Below are 17,126 nucleotides of genomic sequence, written 5' to 3'. Positions count from 1 at the left end.
CTAATGAACTATTTTGTCCCTGAAAATCTGAAGTCCTTCTGTTCTCTCTCTACTAAATGGTCTATAGTTGTCATCAGAGCATTTTTGTTGCTCAGTTTGGGTTGACATCTGAAGGTGTGTATTCTAAAACTTTTTATTAAGGTGAAGGAACATGCTGTGCCTTGTTATTTCTGGATATGTGAACTTGTGTGGGGGGCTTCTTTGATTTTGTAGTGTGTTCAGGGCTCATCTGTGTTTTAGCTGGTATCCGTACTTCGTTCCTTCTGTGGGGCTGAATATTCCATTGTCTGGATAGACCACCTCTTGTTTACCCATCTCTCTGATGATTGACATTTGGGTTGTTTCCATGTTTAGACTACAGTGACTAATGCTGCTCTGTCTTCATTAGAGGACCCGCTTTTAATTCTTTGGGACATATACCTAGGAGGGGAATCATTGGATCATATGGTACTATCTCTTCTATGTTTTTAACGTTTTTTGGTTCAATATATTTCCAAAACGCATTGCAGACCCCCTTACATTTGAGAACAGTTATATGGAACATAGATCCTTTGCTTGATGTTCCTGGCAGTCACCATGAATATAAATGATTACAAATTGCTGTAATACGGTACAGATGCTCTCAGGATGTTTGGACTTGCTGTCTAGTGTTTCCTGCTTTCCTTTAGCTCTGCTGCATTGCCCAGCCTTGCCAGTGAATGAGAGAGGGCTCTGGCATTGTGTTGCTGGGGTTCAAATCTCACCTTTATCACTTCCTGGCTGTGTGACTGTCCACAGAATTTTCTCTCTATGTCTCAGTTTCCTCACCGGAAGAACTGTGAACCTCCCAGGGTTATTACGAGTGTTAAAGGGGTCAGGCCCTCTGTATGAGTCTGCTTGGGCTGCTGTAACAAAATATCACTGACTCGGTGGCTTAAATAGCAGAAATTGATTCTCACAGTTCTGGAGGCTAGAAGTCCAAGATCAAGACAGCTGGTGGGGTTGGTTACTTCCAAGGGCTCCCTTCTTAGTTTGCTGTGTTCTCATATGATCTTTATCTGTGCACACACATCCCTGGCATCTCTCTGTGTCCAAATCTCTTTTTCTTATAAGAATACCAGTCAGATTGGATTAGTGCCCACTCTAATGGTTAACCTAAACATCTCTTTAAAGACTGTATCTCTTTAAAGGCAGAATAGTTATATTCTAAGATAGTGGGTATTTGGGGCTTCACCATATGAATGGGGGAGGCACAGTTCAGCCCATTACCCCCCTAAAGCCCTTGGCACAGCACGTGCATGCCATAAAAAATGGCTGGTGGGGGGTGATGGTTGGAGGGCTCTGCCTCCTCCCCTTCTGATTGGCTCCTTCAGTTGGGTCTAAGCCTGGAAACCAGACAACCAGGCTTCATTAGCATCTTGCAAGTGAAAGCTTATGTCCATGTGGAGGAGACACGAGGCATTCCATATTCATAGCTCGGTGACCTCTGTCTTGCTGCTCTGAGGATTTTGCTTAATTTCTGGCCTGCCTTTTGTTCCAGAAAGGGTGAGCTTCTCCATCAGCTAAGTTCCAGGTAAGTGGTTGGGCCTTTCAGGAGCCATTGAGATTACTGACTACCTAGTATTTTCAAAATGGTCTTGTTACTTTTTGACATTGTGGTTAAATACACAACATCAAACTTACCATTTTGACTATTTTAAGTGTGCAGTTCAGTGCATTAAATATATTTGCATTATACAGGTGATCACTTTGTAAGTTATGTAAACGTCTTATCACGGGGTTGTACATCTGAAAGTAATGTAATATTGTACGTCAACTGTAATTTAAAAATTCAAAGTATTTAAATATTTAAAAATATATACATTTGCAATGTTATGCAACCATAACCACCATCTATTTGCAGAGCATTCTCACCATCCCAAACAGAAACTCGGTGCCCATTAAACAATCGCTCTCCGTCCCTCCTTCCCCAGCCCCTCCGCCTCTCTCATGCTCTCTTTAATCCTGTGGTCCATAGTAGCCACCTCACGAGGACAGGGTTCTTTCGAGGACAGGGGTAGGAGGTCACGGGGGAGAGGCATTTGGACCTGGGCTGCTTCACCATCTCCTTTCTCTTAGTAAGTCTTTGAAATGGCTTCATTCATTTGTACAGAATGATAAGATTCTGTACCAAAATGTTACAGGAAAAACATATGCAGTGGGCATCAGACGTCACCGTTCCCCTACCGGACACTAAGTGGACTCTGTTAAAGCTCACGTTTAGTGACAAGTGGCAGCTCCGCCCCTTCTCCGCGGGGAGCGGCACTGAGCTGCAGGGACCCCCTCCGTCCCGTCCCAGCCCTGGCGGGTGGAGGTGCGCAGCCCTCGCCCAGTGCCCGGTGTGACGGTGTCCCTGCGCTTGCAGACCTACATCGGCTCCATCATCGCCTCGGTGAACCCCTACAAGCCCATCCCCGGCCTGTACGAGCGCGCGACCATGGAGCGCTACAGCAAGTGCCACCTGGGGGAGCTGCCCCCCCACGTCTTCGCCGTGGCCAACGAGTGCTACCGCTGCCTGTGGAAGCGCCACGACAACCAGTGCATCCTGATCAGGTAAGCACCCGGCCAGCCCCGAGGCTGGAGGGGGCCTTGGGGGGCCTTTGGGGGGCCAGCCTTCCCACCCCACCCGCTGGAGTCCCCGCCAGCACTTTCTGACTGCCCCCGCCCCGCCTGCTGAGCACATTCATGGAAACATGCATAAGTTCCCGAATTTTTCAAATGATGTTTTCCATCTAGAATAGCTCAATTTAACTATAGCTTTCAAGAGACACCAAGAGCTCACTTATTAGAAAAGCAAGGTGTACTGCGTTTGTTGACATTTGTCTTTAGAGTAATTACCCCATTTGTTTCTTTTTTTTTAATTGCCGTAATTATTCTTCAGTTTATTCCAGCTGTGAGGTTTGGTCTTTCTGTGGATTCAGGGAAGTGTTGCATAGTTCTTTCAAATCAAAATGTGTGATGTTCTAGAGCGCTAGACAGAATTCTCGCATGTTTGAGCAAAGTTCTTTTATTACTCATACAACGAGGTTGGAATCTCCCAAATTGAAGACTTTTTAGTGGTTTGAATTGGATGTTCCTAAAGTGTATGTTTGAATTGGTACAGAAAAAGGACCATTATTATATGTTAAGGAAATGATAGGAGAGCATGCTTAGTGTATTTAATTCTTTCTGGTGAGAGAGAGGAAGGGTCTTGACATACCTATTTCAGCGGAGTCTTACTCATCAGTGAAATAAACAGAAGCCCTACTGTGAAACCTTTATTACTCGCAACTGTCTAAGAAAGAAATAGAATCATTCTCTTTAAAAACATTTCTTAGTTCTTACTAATTCAAAGTGCCTCATCACCTATATTCTAGGGACATCTGACTGGACCTTCTTATTAATTGTTATACTGGAATCCTGTTCTCGTGACGATCAGAACACCCCTGGACGGTATCCAGGGCGGCGAGCTGAGTGCTACTTCAGCTGGGTTTCCATGGAGTCCCAAGCACTTCATTCAATGGTCTTCCAGGCTTTCACTCCTGGAACGTGGCTGTTACTGAGAACCAGTGGTATATAAACAGAACTGCCCGAGTGAAAGACTTTGACATCTTTTTTAGATGCTTTTCTAGTCCCAACTTGTGGCAAAATAATTGTATTATTTCAAGAGGAAAGGGGCGTTTGGATTTGGGGGGAGAGGAACAAGTAAGAACCCACCTCCCCTCCCCTCCCGATTTCTGATTCAGTGGAAGTCAGGCCCAGGAGGCAGATGGGCAGCCATATGGCAGCTCTAGACTTCCAGCCAGTCAGGATTGCTAACACTGCAGCCCCAGATCAGACAGGCAGGCCTACCTGGTCAGGGGTGCAGGCAGGTACCTGGTGGCCACAGTTCCTGTGGGAAACCAGTTCCCAGATGGCGAGGAACAGACCGGCCCTCCCCCAGTTCACCTGTCAGAGAAGCTGCTCCTGCTGCTGTGGGGAGGGAGGGGAGGGGGGTAGGGGGGGAGACATGCCAGAGGAGGCCCTTCATGGAAACCCCAGGGAAGGAAATGGAGGGGCCCCCAGCCAAGGACCTTTGCCAGGTACTCACCCGCCCTGTGCGGTACCTGATTGAAGGTGACTATGAAATAGTGGCTGTCCCTTTTTGAAAGGACGACTGTTGGACACTGTGCCAAGAACTTTCCAGGCATCAGCTCATTGAAACCGCCCAGCCACCCTTTGATGTGGGTGTTCAATATGACAGCCACGCCCAGAAAACTACTGGCAGGGGCTGTGTTCTTGTGACTGGCAGTTTTTACCCCTACCTCTTGTTCTTGGGTCCTTGCTTTTGTGACAGATCGGCACGATATGAGTGAGAAAGACAAAACAGTGCCTTTCTCAGAGCCTCTCCCTCTCTGCCTCTTTCTTAAGGGGAGAGAAATACCTGGGCTGATAAATTCTTTTTTTCCCCATCATCTTACTGGTGCTAATGTGCTGGGCTGTGGAAACCACTCGAATAGAGGGACTGTCAGTTTATTCCGTTAAATAAATATGAATGATTATAACTTGCAGTTAATGAAAATGAAGCTACTTGGTTCATCTAAAAACAGCTTTTAAGAGTCACATTCCCAATAAAGCAACCTGCCTTGTGTTGAGAAGCACGGTTTCTGGGTTCTTTCAGGTGACTTCGCTGAAGTTCAGAAGTTAGAATTTAAGATCACTATTTCAGCATACAGAATCTAATTTAATAAGATTAACAGAAAGAGAGAGAACTTAATCTATTTTAAGAAGACCGAATTCTTTCCCACACTTAGGTACCTGAATATTTGCCATTGATGATGGCCTGTGCTTCTTACTTTAAGTGGGAAAAAAATGAGAGCATGACTAATATATCACTTGCTAGACAGAGGAGCTTAGGAAGAAAGTGAGAAATCAAATGAGATCATTGTGCATGTGTGTTGTGTGTGTGTGTGTGTGTGTGTGTGTGTGTAATTAAACGGAAGAGGGTTGGCATTTTCATGCCAAAGACTGTGGTCTCTAAAAGTCAGGTGGAAGGAGGTGGGGGCAGGGGAGGAGTGGATCCCAAACTGAAAGCTCCCATTGTGTCATGCTGATCTGAAAAACTAACTGTATTTATCTAAATTAACTCAGGAAACAGTCTTTAAGAATAGATTTCTCATTAAAATGTGTTTCGGCTTTTAATAGCTCTCTCCAGCAGTTTTTTAAATTTTTTTTTTAAGTGGGGGTGGGGCTGTGAGAATTAAGAGAAAATTGAGTCTAAAAATAAAAATTGCAGGATAGGAGCGCCCTATTTAGATATCCTCAGGCATTGTCTGCCCTCTGGTGGCTACAATCTGTTTTACTACTTTCAAAATAGCTCATGCTGATACCATTTAAATCAGAAAATAAGCCTGTTTGGAACTTGACAGGACTTCATAGATTAGTTTTTCTCTCACTTTGAGGCCACATCACTCGGCCAAGGACCCCAGCTGGTTGGTGTCAGTGCCACGTTCCTAGGCTTCTAGGCTAAGCCCCTTCTGTTGGTCTCACTTTCAAGGTTGTTTACCTCTTTTAAACTTAGTTTTATCTTTTTGTGCACATTTAAATGAAGAATGTTCATGCTATTATCGTTTTTAAAATATAAATATATAAGTTTAAAACATATTTGAGAAATATTTTTTTCATCTAACTGACCGGGGCAGCATTTGGTTTTGGTTGATCTAGTACTTTCTGCATTGACTTCAGTTTTTCATACATTGTATTGGGCAGGCAGAGTTTAGTTGGTTATGGTCTTTTCAGTATATGTGACCTTTTAAAATACATCGTGTAGGCAAGGCCTGTGGTGGATTCATCCTTGCCCAGAACAGTGTCTGATAGGGGGCCAGCCTTCAACAGCTGTCAAAGGGTGGACAGGAGGAGTGACTGTTGGTTTAGGACCTCTGCCTCCTTTGCATATTTTGCTTTTCCAAAACCAAAGCAATTTCTTCTTAACTATGTCGTTTATATTCTGGAATGATAATTGGATGTTCGGTATTTTTCTCTTTTTTCTTAATATATTTAGAAATGACTGAATTGGGACAGTGAACAAAGCTTTCATCCTTGATTAGAAAGTACCAACCAGAATAAGGTCCAGGGCATGTCTTATGCTCACATAATGTGTCAGGTATTGTGCTAGGCTTTGGGGATTTAAAAAAAGAAGACCCAATCACTGCCTTTCAGGAACCTCTACTCTGACGGGAAGAAACTGATGTAAATAATTTCAATTCAGCCTGCAACATGCTGTAAGAGAAATAATATATGGCTGCTCAGAGATGGTAGTAGTAGATACTCAAGAAGGAGCCAAAAGGATATTTCATAGAGAAAGTGATGTGATCTTGTAGGAATACAGCCAGCCTAGAGGGGAGGAAGGGCACAAAAGCATCTGCAAAAATATAGATATTTGACAAAACAAGAATACTTAGGAAATGGAAGGTATGCCTGTAAGGATATGGGGTTTGCTAAGGGGCATGAAGGAGCTGGGAAAGACAATAGAAGGGAACTGACATTTATTGAGAAGATAAGTTTGTGTGTAATCCTCAAAGAAGCCCAAGAGCTGTTGAGTAGCTTGCTAAAGAGAACAGCTATGAACAACAGACACATGATTTGAACTTGAGTCTCCCTCTCTTTGTTTCAGCACAGAGTCCTAATTCCTGGTACAGGGTTGAGCCTTAAGGATTTTGTCCTACTTGCTAGGACAACCAACCTGCCTTTCCTCTTGGATCTTCATGACCCCCAATTTAAACACCTCCCATGCCAGTTTCCCCTCTGAGTTCCAGATATGTGCCCTCGTGCCCCTGAGATGTCATCACAGAGATGTTTCGTGTCCTAAATTCATCCTAATTTTCTCCCAGAAGTTTATTTTTCCTCTCATGCTTTGCATTCTCAGCAAGCGGACCTTCCATTCTACCAGGTCCTAAGCTTGAGATCAAGAAGCCGTTCTTGGATCTAGAAGTCTCCCACCTCCCCACCCTCAATTAAGGTCAAGTGTGCTGCTCTTCCATGCACAGTTTGATTACTGACAGAAGTGCACACCCATGTTACCAACGCCCAGATCACCATGCTAGCAAGCTCCCCGGCTCTTGGGAGTCATTCCCCACCCTCCCTCTCACTTACCAACCAACCCTCCTGACCGGGCCACCAGCCACTCTTTCCTTTCTTCCCTCCGCAGTCTGTCCTGGGCCTCACTGCTCACCTCTGCTTTCTCACATCTTGTCTCCCCACTTCCTCCCTTAAAGCCTCCAACCTGATCATGACCCTCTCCTGCTTAACAACTGTCTTGTGACTTCCCTTTCCGCCAGTGATAAAATTCTCCAAACTTTTGATATGGCCTTTGAGGCCCCACGTCAGTACTTTGGGTTATTTTTCTTTTTCTCTTTCACTATTATCTTTATAAAGTATCAGCTCACTTGGGTTCATCTCAGGGAGCATGTTTTCTCCAAAGCCCATGTTTGTTTGCAATCGTGTTGGTGCTGAGGGTTAGGACCCAAATTGCCCTGGGCTAGTGAGAAAAGTGTGGGGCTGGAGATATAAGTGATATGTTTGCTCTAAGTGAAGGTAATAACAGCGTAATTGCACAGGAGTTACTGCTGTATGGTGGCTGGGATAAGGGGGAGGTGAAATAAATGAGTCACTACCCTGCCCAAGTAGAAAAGATTCAACAGGCTCAAATCGGAGCAGTAAGGCAGTCACAGTGCAAAGTGAGCAAAGCTAAATTAACTGGAGGTTTAAATTAGTCTTGTTAATTGGGCTTTTTTTTGGTGGTATATTTTCTCTTTGGAATCCTGACCCCTCCCCCTCCCCTTCCCTTCCCTTCTCTCCCTTCCCTTCATTTTCACCCAGTTCACCCCTGTGCACATTTTTGCATTTTAATATCAAGAATTATTTAAATCTCTTCTTGCAACTTTCTTTTGGTTTCTGTGTTGCTCATTCAGTGCATCCTCGGCTGAATGCCTCTAGTACTGGGGAGATTCTGGTTGCCAGATAACAGAAAACCCAGCCACAGTTGCCTAACTTGCATGGCCTTTATTATCTCAGACAACACAAGACCGGGCAGCTTTAGGGCTGTGGATTCCGCCACTCCTGCTGGGCGCTTCTCTGATTTTCTTGGCTTTTGCTTTATGATCTCAGATAGGTGTGGATTCCCAGGTATTTGCTGTCTGCAGCAAAGGGTGGGGGTTTTGTTTCTGCCTGTTCTCTTTGGTGTGCATGCAGACCTCCCCAGGGGCCCTCAGCACACTTGGCTTTAAGTCTCTTTGGCTAAAATCCTGACACCTGCCCAGGGCTAACTTGCAAAGGGAATGGAATTACTACAGTTGGCCTGGACCGATAGAGATTCCCCATGGGCTGGGCCTGTGGCACCCAGCAGGGCACAGAAGGTGTCATTTCTGAGTCATTTCCTCTCTTTTATTTCATGTGCTTAATCATTCACCAAGTTTTCAGCAAAATTCCTCTTTCATGCTCACTTCCTAGGTCTTGGCACTCAGTGAGCATCTACCTGGAGCTCATCTGTTTATATGAGCTCCAGCTGCACTTAGCAATTATTAACATGCTGCCTTGTGATATTGTTGGTATTGCTGTACTGTTACTTATGTCCTTGGTTTACTTTTTTGGTAAGTTCTCTGCCTTTTTACTGCCTCTGTTCTCCCCACAGTACCAAGCATGGTGCCTTACACAAAACTGAGTGTCTCCGTCCAGATCTCTTCCATCTCCATCCCATCCCTCCAGCTCCAGCCCAGCTGGATTTGTCCAGGACCTACTGTCACATGCCTGGATTATAGCAGCTGCTCTTCCTGAGTGACCCCACTCTCCTGGAGCGTTAACTCCAGAGCTGTGTTTTTTATGGGTGACTTTGATGAGCTGTCTTGGCCTCCCATCTCCTGAAGGTGCCTCTGAATGATGAAATTCAGTCCTTTAGCCCTTTTCTCTCTACTCAGTCCCATCTCAGTCCCACTGACCTAACTGGAATCCCACTGCCCTATAGGCCTTTCCAAGCTCATCTGGCTTCTGGGCTTTCGCTCACGTTGTCGTCATCAGTCAGTCTCTTTCCTCCGCCTGGCTGGTGCTTGCCAGTCCCTTAAAGCACAGCTTGTACCTCATTCCGTCTCCCATTGGCCCCTCCCTCTGCATCGCTTTGTTCACTTTTCCTTAACGGGCACTAAAGTGCGGTCTCTGCAGGACTTTGGACTCAGACTGACCTGGTGTCAAATTCTGACTGCACGCAGAGCCGCTGCCTCCCTCACGGGACAATCGTGGGCATGAAATGCCTTGGTGTGGGTCAGGGACCTGGGGGTTCACTCATCCCCTCAATAATATTTATGACTGATTGCGTTTCTATGCACATTTACCTGCTTTAAGTTCCCCAGAAACATAATGTTAATGTGCTTACTCATTTAACAAATTTTCCCTGAGTGCTGGCGACCAGCCCGGCACCGTGGAGGTGTCCGGGGTGTAGACCTTCCCTCCCGCGACAGGCACTGTCCATCTCATAACCGAACCTTAGCAAAGGTAGTTCTGTTGATCTCCTGTGCCCTTTGTGGCCCGCGGGACAAAGGACTTCTGCTTTCATTTAACTCAGCTCTTGAAACAGGCATTTTGAGCTGTCTCCACCTTTCAGCATTTGTTCAGAGGACAGATTGCAGTGACATTGGCCAAGGTGGTTTTTGTAAAAGAATTGATACTTAGAAGCACAAACTTCTGCCTTTTGTCTTTCAGCGGTGAAAGCGGGGCAGGTAAAACTGAAAGCACCAAGTTGATCCTCAAGTTTTTATCTGTCATCAGCCAACAGTCTTTGGAACTCTCTTTGAAGGAGAAGACATCCTGTGTTGAGCAAGCCATTCTTGAAAGCAGGTATTTCTTCCTTGTGTTCCTTGTCTCCAGCTAATAGGGTTCACTTTCCTCACTGTGTGGCCTAAGGAAGAGTTAAAACTAGTGGGTCTGTGTTCTCTCTTTCTTTCTTTTTCCTCAAGGAGAAGTCTTGACATGCACATAGCGATTTCTAATAACCCAAGCAGCCACCCGTGGGCCAGGTTTGAGTTGGGGAGGCCTCCTTCTACCCGAGTCCTTGACTAGCTTTTGGGAGGCCTTGTTATCAGTGGAAATGTCAGCCTCCAGCCCCTGAGTGACAGGGGTCTCAGCGTGGAGAGGAGTGAGCTCCTGTTCCGCATTCTGCCTTCTGGAAGTGCCATGTAAGCAGGGGGCATTTTTATAGCTTCGTGTGGCAGAAGATCACTGATCTGTTTGATGCCAGTGAGCCTCATGACTTGAAAGAGGGCTGAGTGGGGAGGTATCATCTGGAATTTTCTTTAAAATATGCAGTTACCCAGTATCTGATTTGTGCCTTACAAAATTTTAGAATCTGTAGGGACTTCATAGATCCTATTATTTAGAAATTAATCTAGGAGTCTACAAACTTAGTCTATATTCTGCAGCCGGTTTTTGTTTTTTTTTTTTGGTTGGTTTGGTTTTGGCTTTTTAGCATTCAAACTTTATTTTTTTAATTGTAATAAAATATACGTTGCATAAAATTTATAACTTGAAACATTTTCAGTGTACAGTGCAGTGGCATCAGGTACATTCACATTGCTCTGCAGCCATTTCCACCGTTCATCTCCTGAATGTTTTCATCTCCCCCCTGTAGCCTGTTTTTATAAATTAAATTTTATTGGAATACAGACACTCATTTGTTTACAGATCTTTTTTTAAATTTTTAAAAATATGTCTCTTGATTTTACAGAGAGTAAGGGAGAGGGAGAGAGAGAGAGAGAAACGTCCATGATGAGAGAGTCATTGATCGGCTGCCTCCTGCACGGCCCCCACTGGGGATCGAGGCAGCAACCTGGGCATGTGCCCCGACCAGGAATCGAACTATGATCTCCTGGATCATAGGTCGATGCTCAACCCCTGAACTATGCCAGCTGGGCTGTTTACAGATCATTTATAGCTGCTTTCAAGCTCTAACAGCAGAGCTGAGTAGTTGCAACAGAGACCCCATGGCCCGAAAAATCCAAAAATATTTATTATCTGCTCCTTTACAGAAAAAGTTCGCTGACCCCTGATCTAGCCTAACCACATGTTAAAGTTAGAGAAGACCCAAAGAAGCTAAATGAGTTGCTCCCAGGACATACAACAAATGGGCAGAATTTTCAGGACTGGACTTTTTCAGTCCCTGGAATTGCAATAGGGGCTTTTTCTGTGCAGCCCCTGGCTGGTGTACATAAGCCCAAGCTAACCTGTGCAGGGACGGGTGTCGTGGCCTCCTTCGCTCTGTATGGCATCCTGTACCCGCACAACCAGCCGTGAGAGCTCTCCTTCAAGGTGGATGTCCCCAATAAACCCATTGCAGCAGGTGCTTGGAGAGTCTGGCTCTTCTCTAAGGGAACGTAATCACCCAACGTTGGTCCTCCCGATTTCAGACTGTCCTTGGCCTTGTGTAACCTGACTTTCGCGGGGAGCGTCCTTGCCGTGTTTAGAGCTACCCTCATTGACACTCACCGCTGTCCTGACTTCTTTCCAGCCCCATCATGGAAGCTTTCGGCAACGCCAAGACCGTCTACAACAACAACTCCAGTCGCTTCGGGAAGTTTGTTCAGCTGAGCATCTGCCAGAAGGGCAACATTCAGGGCGGGAGGATTGTAGATTGTATCCTGTTTCGTTTAGTTTTTTGTCTACAGTATTCGACTCCACAGGTAGAAACTGTTCTTATCATAAGGACAGGTGAAGAATGTAAATAAAACATTTCTATCTGGTTCTTCCTACCTAGTTATTGCTCTAAGATTACTATGAATGGCCTATCAGTTATTCTAGGAGATAAAGAACCAGTTTTCTTTTGGAAATCTCTGATATCATGTCCATAATCTGAAAAAAATGGATTCATGATCAAACATCAGCTGTTTGTTGTTTGAAATAAATTCTGCCAAATCGTTTGGCACGTCGTAGGGTGCCACGGGTCATGTTTGAAATTGGATTTAGGTGAGATAGTGTGTGCTTTGAGGGCTTATCTTTTGGCTCTGGACGTCTCAGTGTCAGAGGAATGGGCCATTGTAATTATCTGGGTAACAGAACAGAAAATTAAAGACTAATTAAGTGGGTCATATCCTGGTTTTGTTCCTTGACTTGCCATTGCTTTTCACATGAAGATTTATTAGAAAAAGTAAGTAAACATGATTTAATTCACATTTTCTGTCACAGTCACAATTTTCAGAAATTATTGGTTTGTGTTCATTAAGCAGGGGAAGCGTCTCTGAATAGAAATCTGATTTATTTCCGCAGAACCGAGTAGTAAGGCAGAATCCTGGGGAGAGGAATTACCACATATTCTATGCACTGCTGGCAGGGCTGGAGCGGGAGCAGAGAGGTGAGCAGGCGGCCCAGCAGCAGAGGGGACTGCTGGCCGCTGGTTTCCCTGTAAACCCGCCCACGCCAGAAGGCGTCTCTTTGGACTTTGTTGATATTCCGCCAATCGATGCCAAATGTGTGAGAATATCGAACGATACTGAGTTCCTTTTACAGCCAAATAATGCACAGGGAAAGTCATCAATAGGGAAATCTTAAATTTTGTGTTTGTTTTTGGAATCTTGGTGCTCTTCTGATTTAAAGAATATTTATGAAAATATATATAATGTATTACAACCGGTTTTACTTTGAACCTACACCCGAATAAAACTAATTTCTGAACATTCGATTTTTAAGAGAAAACAATCAAAACAGGATACTCGTTGATTTTTTTTTTCAGTAACATTATCTACCATCCCACTTAGTTTCATTAAATTCTTTCTATTTCCCGTATCTGATGATTAAGAGAGGACTTTATCTTATAGGGGACTATTAGCACAGAACTATTTATGTACTTGATTTTAACATCACAGAATGAAAACTGAGATTCGGCCAGCCAGGTATTGATGTTATGTTTTTCTTTGCCTTTTGTAGAAGAATTTTATTTATCTGCGCCAGAAAACTACCACTACTTGAATCAATCCAGATGTGTAGAAGACAAGACAATCAGTGATCAGGAGTCCTTTAGGGAAGTTATTGTAAGTTACTTTCTTATTTTTCCTTATAAGGAGTGACCAAAAAGTAAAATAAATTTTAAAAAGACAGGCTTTATTTTCTGTTTCCAAAATTTTCTAAAATAAAAACAGAAGTAATTGCATTTGCACCACTGTCTGAGAACAGTATTTTTTTTTCTTTCCCAATTTTATTTTGGTTCCCTAAACTGTCCTCATTACTCAAATTTTCTCCATTCACAATTCATTTACTGAATTACTCTCTTTGCTGAAAGATCTTGTGTTAGAATAAATATGAAAACTCATTCTTATTTTTGTTGAGTTGCAAAAAAGACCTGTCTCAGGATTTTTTCTATTTTGCTTTATTTTTTCTTCTTTTTTTAAAATTTATTTTTATTTAAGTATACTTGATATGCAGTCTTATATTGCTTATATTAGTTTCAGGTGTACAATATAGTGATTCAACGTTTTTATCTTACAATGTTATCACCCTGCTAATTCTCGTAATCATCTATCTCCATGTAAACTTACCACAATATTATTGACTGTATTCCCCTTCCCCCCTTCTGGTAATTATCCCTGTGGTCTCTGTTTCTGTGAGTCTGATTTTGTTGTTTGTTTGTATTGTTTTTGGATTCCACATCCTAAGTGAAACCATATGGTATTTGTTTTTCTCTTTCTGACTTTTCCGCTAAGTATGATGCCCTCTAGATCCATCCATGTTGTCACACATGACAAGATTTTATTCTTTTTTTTGTTGCTGCATAATATTCCTGTGTGTGTGTGTGTGTGTGTGTGTGTGTACACACACACACCCCACATTTTCTTTACTGATATCAGTGGATACCTAGTTGCTTCCCTATCTTGGCTGTTGTAAATAAACCCAAAGTAAGCAGAAGGAAGGAAATATAAAGATCAAAGCAGAAATGAAATAGAAAATAAAAACAGTAGAAAAGATTAATGAAACTAAGAGTTGGTTCTTTGAGAGGGTAAATAAAATTAGCAAGCTTCTAGCAAGACTCATCAAGCAGAAAAGAGAGAGAATACAAATAAAGCCAGAAAATGGAAGAGGAGAGATTACAGCCAACACCACAGAAATACAAAGGGTCATTAAAAAATGCTGTGACGACAATGTAGAGGTAATGGATAAATTTTTAGAAACATACAGCCTTCCAAGATGAAACCAGGAAGAAGCAGAATATGAACAAACCAATTACTAGCAACGAAGCTGAAACAGTAATAAAAAAACTCCCAGCAAACAAAAGCCCAGGACCAGAGGTCTTCACAAGGGAATTCTACCTAAAGATCAATTAGTACCTATCCTGAAACTATTCAAAAAAAATTGAAGAGGAAGAAATACTTTCAAACTCATTCTACAAAGCCAGCATTTCTCTGATACCAAAACCAGACAAAGATAATACAAAGAAAGAGAATTACAGGCCAATATCCCGGGTGAACATAGATGCCAAAATTCTCAACAGAATATTCTGCTTCTTTCTGGAAGTTGGCCAACACTGCTCTGTGATAGAGGGATGTTGTTCCTAGTGACAGACACTCATAATTACCCCGGTCGGTTCACTGCAGGTGAAATCGGTTAGCCAGCTGGCCGCTAGGGGGCGCTGGGCATCCCGCCTCCCTTGGCCTGAGTGGAGAAGGGCTCTGGTGGCTTTCCTCCTGGGGCAGCATTTTCTGATTTAGAGCTGCTCGTTCTTTCTGTTAGCTGCAAGTTAACTTTTGGAGCCTGTCCCAGTTTCAGTGATTGCTAGCTTTTATTTTTAAATTGAAATGATAGGTTTTGACATTTGAAATTTGGTCTTATGATGAAAGGCTTTGTTTTCTAGAAAGGAAGGAAAATGTATACATGTATTTGGCTTCATGAGTGTAAACAACAAACTTTTAAGCATTCTATTGATAGATCCTTAATATTTACTGTGCGCTTACCTTTTAGTATGGACCCATCAGAAATGTCAACGACTGCTTAGCTGGTGTTTGTTGAAATCAGGAACATGTGATTTTTCTTATTATTGACACTACTTCTGGAAGTTCTAGGCCATGTAGTCAAAAAAGAAATGAAAATAAATGAGCAGCTTTTCAGAAAGGAGGAAAGATATTCTTTTCTATAAAAAATAAGATTCTTTCCCCCTAAACCTACAAAATAATGAATTGGAGAATGGCTTAAATAACTTGTTATATCCATAAAGTAAGATCCACTGCAGCAACCAAAACACATACTCAAGTATATTTAATAATATGGAAAACTTGCTTATTACATTAGTGAGGAAGGCAAGATGCAACACTATAATCTTTATTTAAATAAGCATTATATATACAGGGTGGGGCAAAAGTAGGTTTACAGTGGTGAGTACTCAAAACAGTTTATTCTTGTATTGTTATTTATTAATGATTGTATTTTTTCCATACCAACAACTGTAAACCTACATTTGCCCCACCCTTTATATGCATCATATAGCAATTGTATACACAGAAAAATATTGGAACACAGTATACTAAAAATGTTACCTCATGAAGCAGAATTCTAGGATTGTATTTTAGTCTTTATCATTCTCTCCGTTACAATTTTACAACAAATGTCAACTTTATAATGATACTGTGATTATATTCCTAAAAATCATAATTCTATAATATAGAAATATAAGTATCATTATCAGTACCAGCCAGCCCATCTTTCTGCCTTGAGCAGCACTCTGTAACCAGGAGTGACACAGAAATGATTAAGAAGACACCACACTCTTCTGGCTGGAGTTGGTTTTGTATGTTCATCTGCTGTGTGCCAGGCACTGGGGAGACAGAGCGAGCAAACCACATAATCCTGCGTTCTGCTGAAAACAACCGAAACAGATCACACTGCTGTTTTTTATGTAATTTGTCACAATATTTCCTTCCAACAGCAAATACCACTTAAATTTTTATCTTCATATTTGAATTCCATAAAGCTCCTTTTCTCAGAGGTTTGGGGATTGAAGGAAGGAAAGGGACCACATTCTGTTGGGGCTCAAGGACATTTGTCTGTAGAGTGTGTTAAGGTGCTAATGGAGAGAATTTACTTCTATAAATATGTAGGAATATGTGACCTCTGGAATTCATTTTTTTTAAATTGATTTTTTTTTTTTTTCAGAGAGAGAGAGATCAATTTGTTGTTCCACTTACTTATGAACTCATTGGTTGATTCTTGTATGTGCCCTGACCGGGATTGAACCTGCAACCTTGGCATATTGGGACGATGCTCTAACCAACTAAGCTATCTGGCCAGGGCTGGTGTTCATTTGTAGCTACTAAAAAGTCACTTTTCTTTTTTATCAACTTCAATGTCAATGTACTCAGGCAATAGAATCTTTTAAGAATTTTGCTTATTTCATTGAGAATTCATGTATTTTTAGAATTCATCATTGGCATCAACTGATGCCATTAATATAAGTAAGTACCTGTGACATTGATATAAACAAGTACCTGTATCCTGAGCAGTTTTAGGGAGACGTAGATTTTCCTGGGTCAGGGACAGTGACCTGCTAAATTTCATGGCTATTTTTTATGCAGCCTTTCAAATTGCCTCTTAATTGATCTGTCAGGATGAAAAGCTATTTCAAGTCAATAGTAACAACTAATTTATTCTGTCACCTGCATTGACCCACCAGGGTGGTGGCTGATGAAATGTGTGTGAGATACAGCAAATCTTTGAGCCATAATCTTATTATTTTCTTACTCCACAGTATTGAATATTTTACACTGTTCCTGGCCATGGGCCACTCTGGGACTTCCTCACCATATCGGCCTTACTGGTCATGTCCATGGGTTTTTAATGGTGTGAGCTCATGTATACATATACACACATTCATGCCTTATTGAGTCAGATTTTATGAAAATTTAAAGGGCTGACTTGATAACCTTGATTTTGCCAAGCTTGGAAACAGTCTCTTTCAGTGATGGAAAACTTTGGAGCCTAAGCAAATTTTATATTATAAAATAGCATCATATGGCCTTGCTATAACATAACATTATATAGTAAATTATTAAATTATTGTAATAATTGACTATGGCCAGAGTAGCTTCCACCATTTCTGTCGTAGCATTTGTTCAAGGTTAATGTGTGGT

At 42.4% G+C, this 17,126-nt stretch overlaps 1 protein-coding gene across 2 annotated transcripts in view; it reads left to right on the top strand.

Moving 5' to 3' along the window:
* MYO10 (myosin X) overlaps positions 1-17,126 on the top strand; it is a 179,115-nt gene that overhangs the window by 87,101 nt on the left and 74,888 nt on the right. The window contains exons 4-9 of one of the 2 annotated variants that reach the window (XM_081131248.1): positions 2,384-2,571; positions 9,727-9,861; positions 11,528-11,652; positions 12,150-12,163; positions 12,283-12,367; positions 12,940-13,043. In XM_081131248.1, coding sequence (XP_080987374.1) covers positions 2,384-2,571; positions 9,727-9,861; positions 11,528-11,652; positions 12,150-12,163; positions 12,283-12,367; positions 12,940-13,043 — 651 coding nt within the window. Of the gene's footprint in view, positions 1-2,383; positions 2,572-9,726; positions 9,862-11,527; positions 11,700-12,149; positions 12,164-12,282; positions 12,368-12,939; positions 13,044-17,126 lie in introns of both variants that reach the window. The other variant, XM_081131247.1, reaches the window with a different exon arrangement.

Source organism: Miniopterus schreibersii, assembly GCF_964146895.1.
Source record: "Miniopterus schreibersii genome assembly, chromosome: 3".
In the NCBI taxonomy this organism is placed as follows: domain Eukaryota; kingdom Metazoa; phylum Chordata; class Mammalia; order Chiroptera; family Miniopteridae; genus Miniopterus; species Miniopterus schreibersii.
The sequence above is the reverse complement of the archived record's forward strand: the minus strand, read 5'-3'. Positions and strand labels throughout refer to the sequence as shown.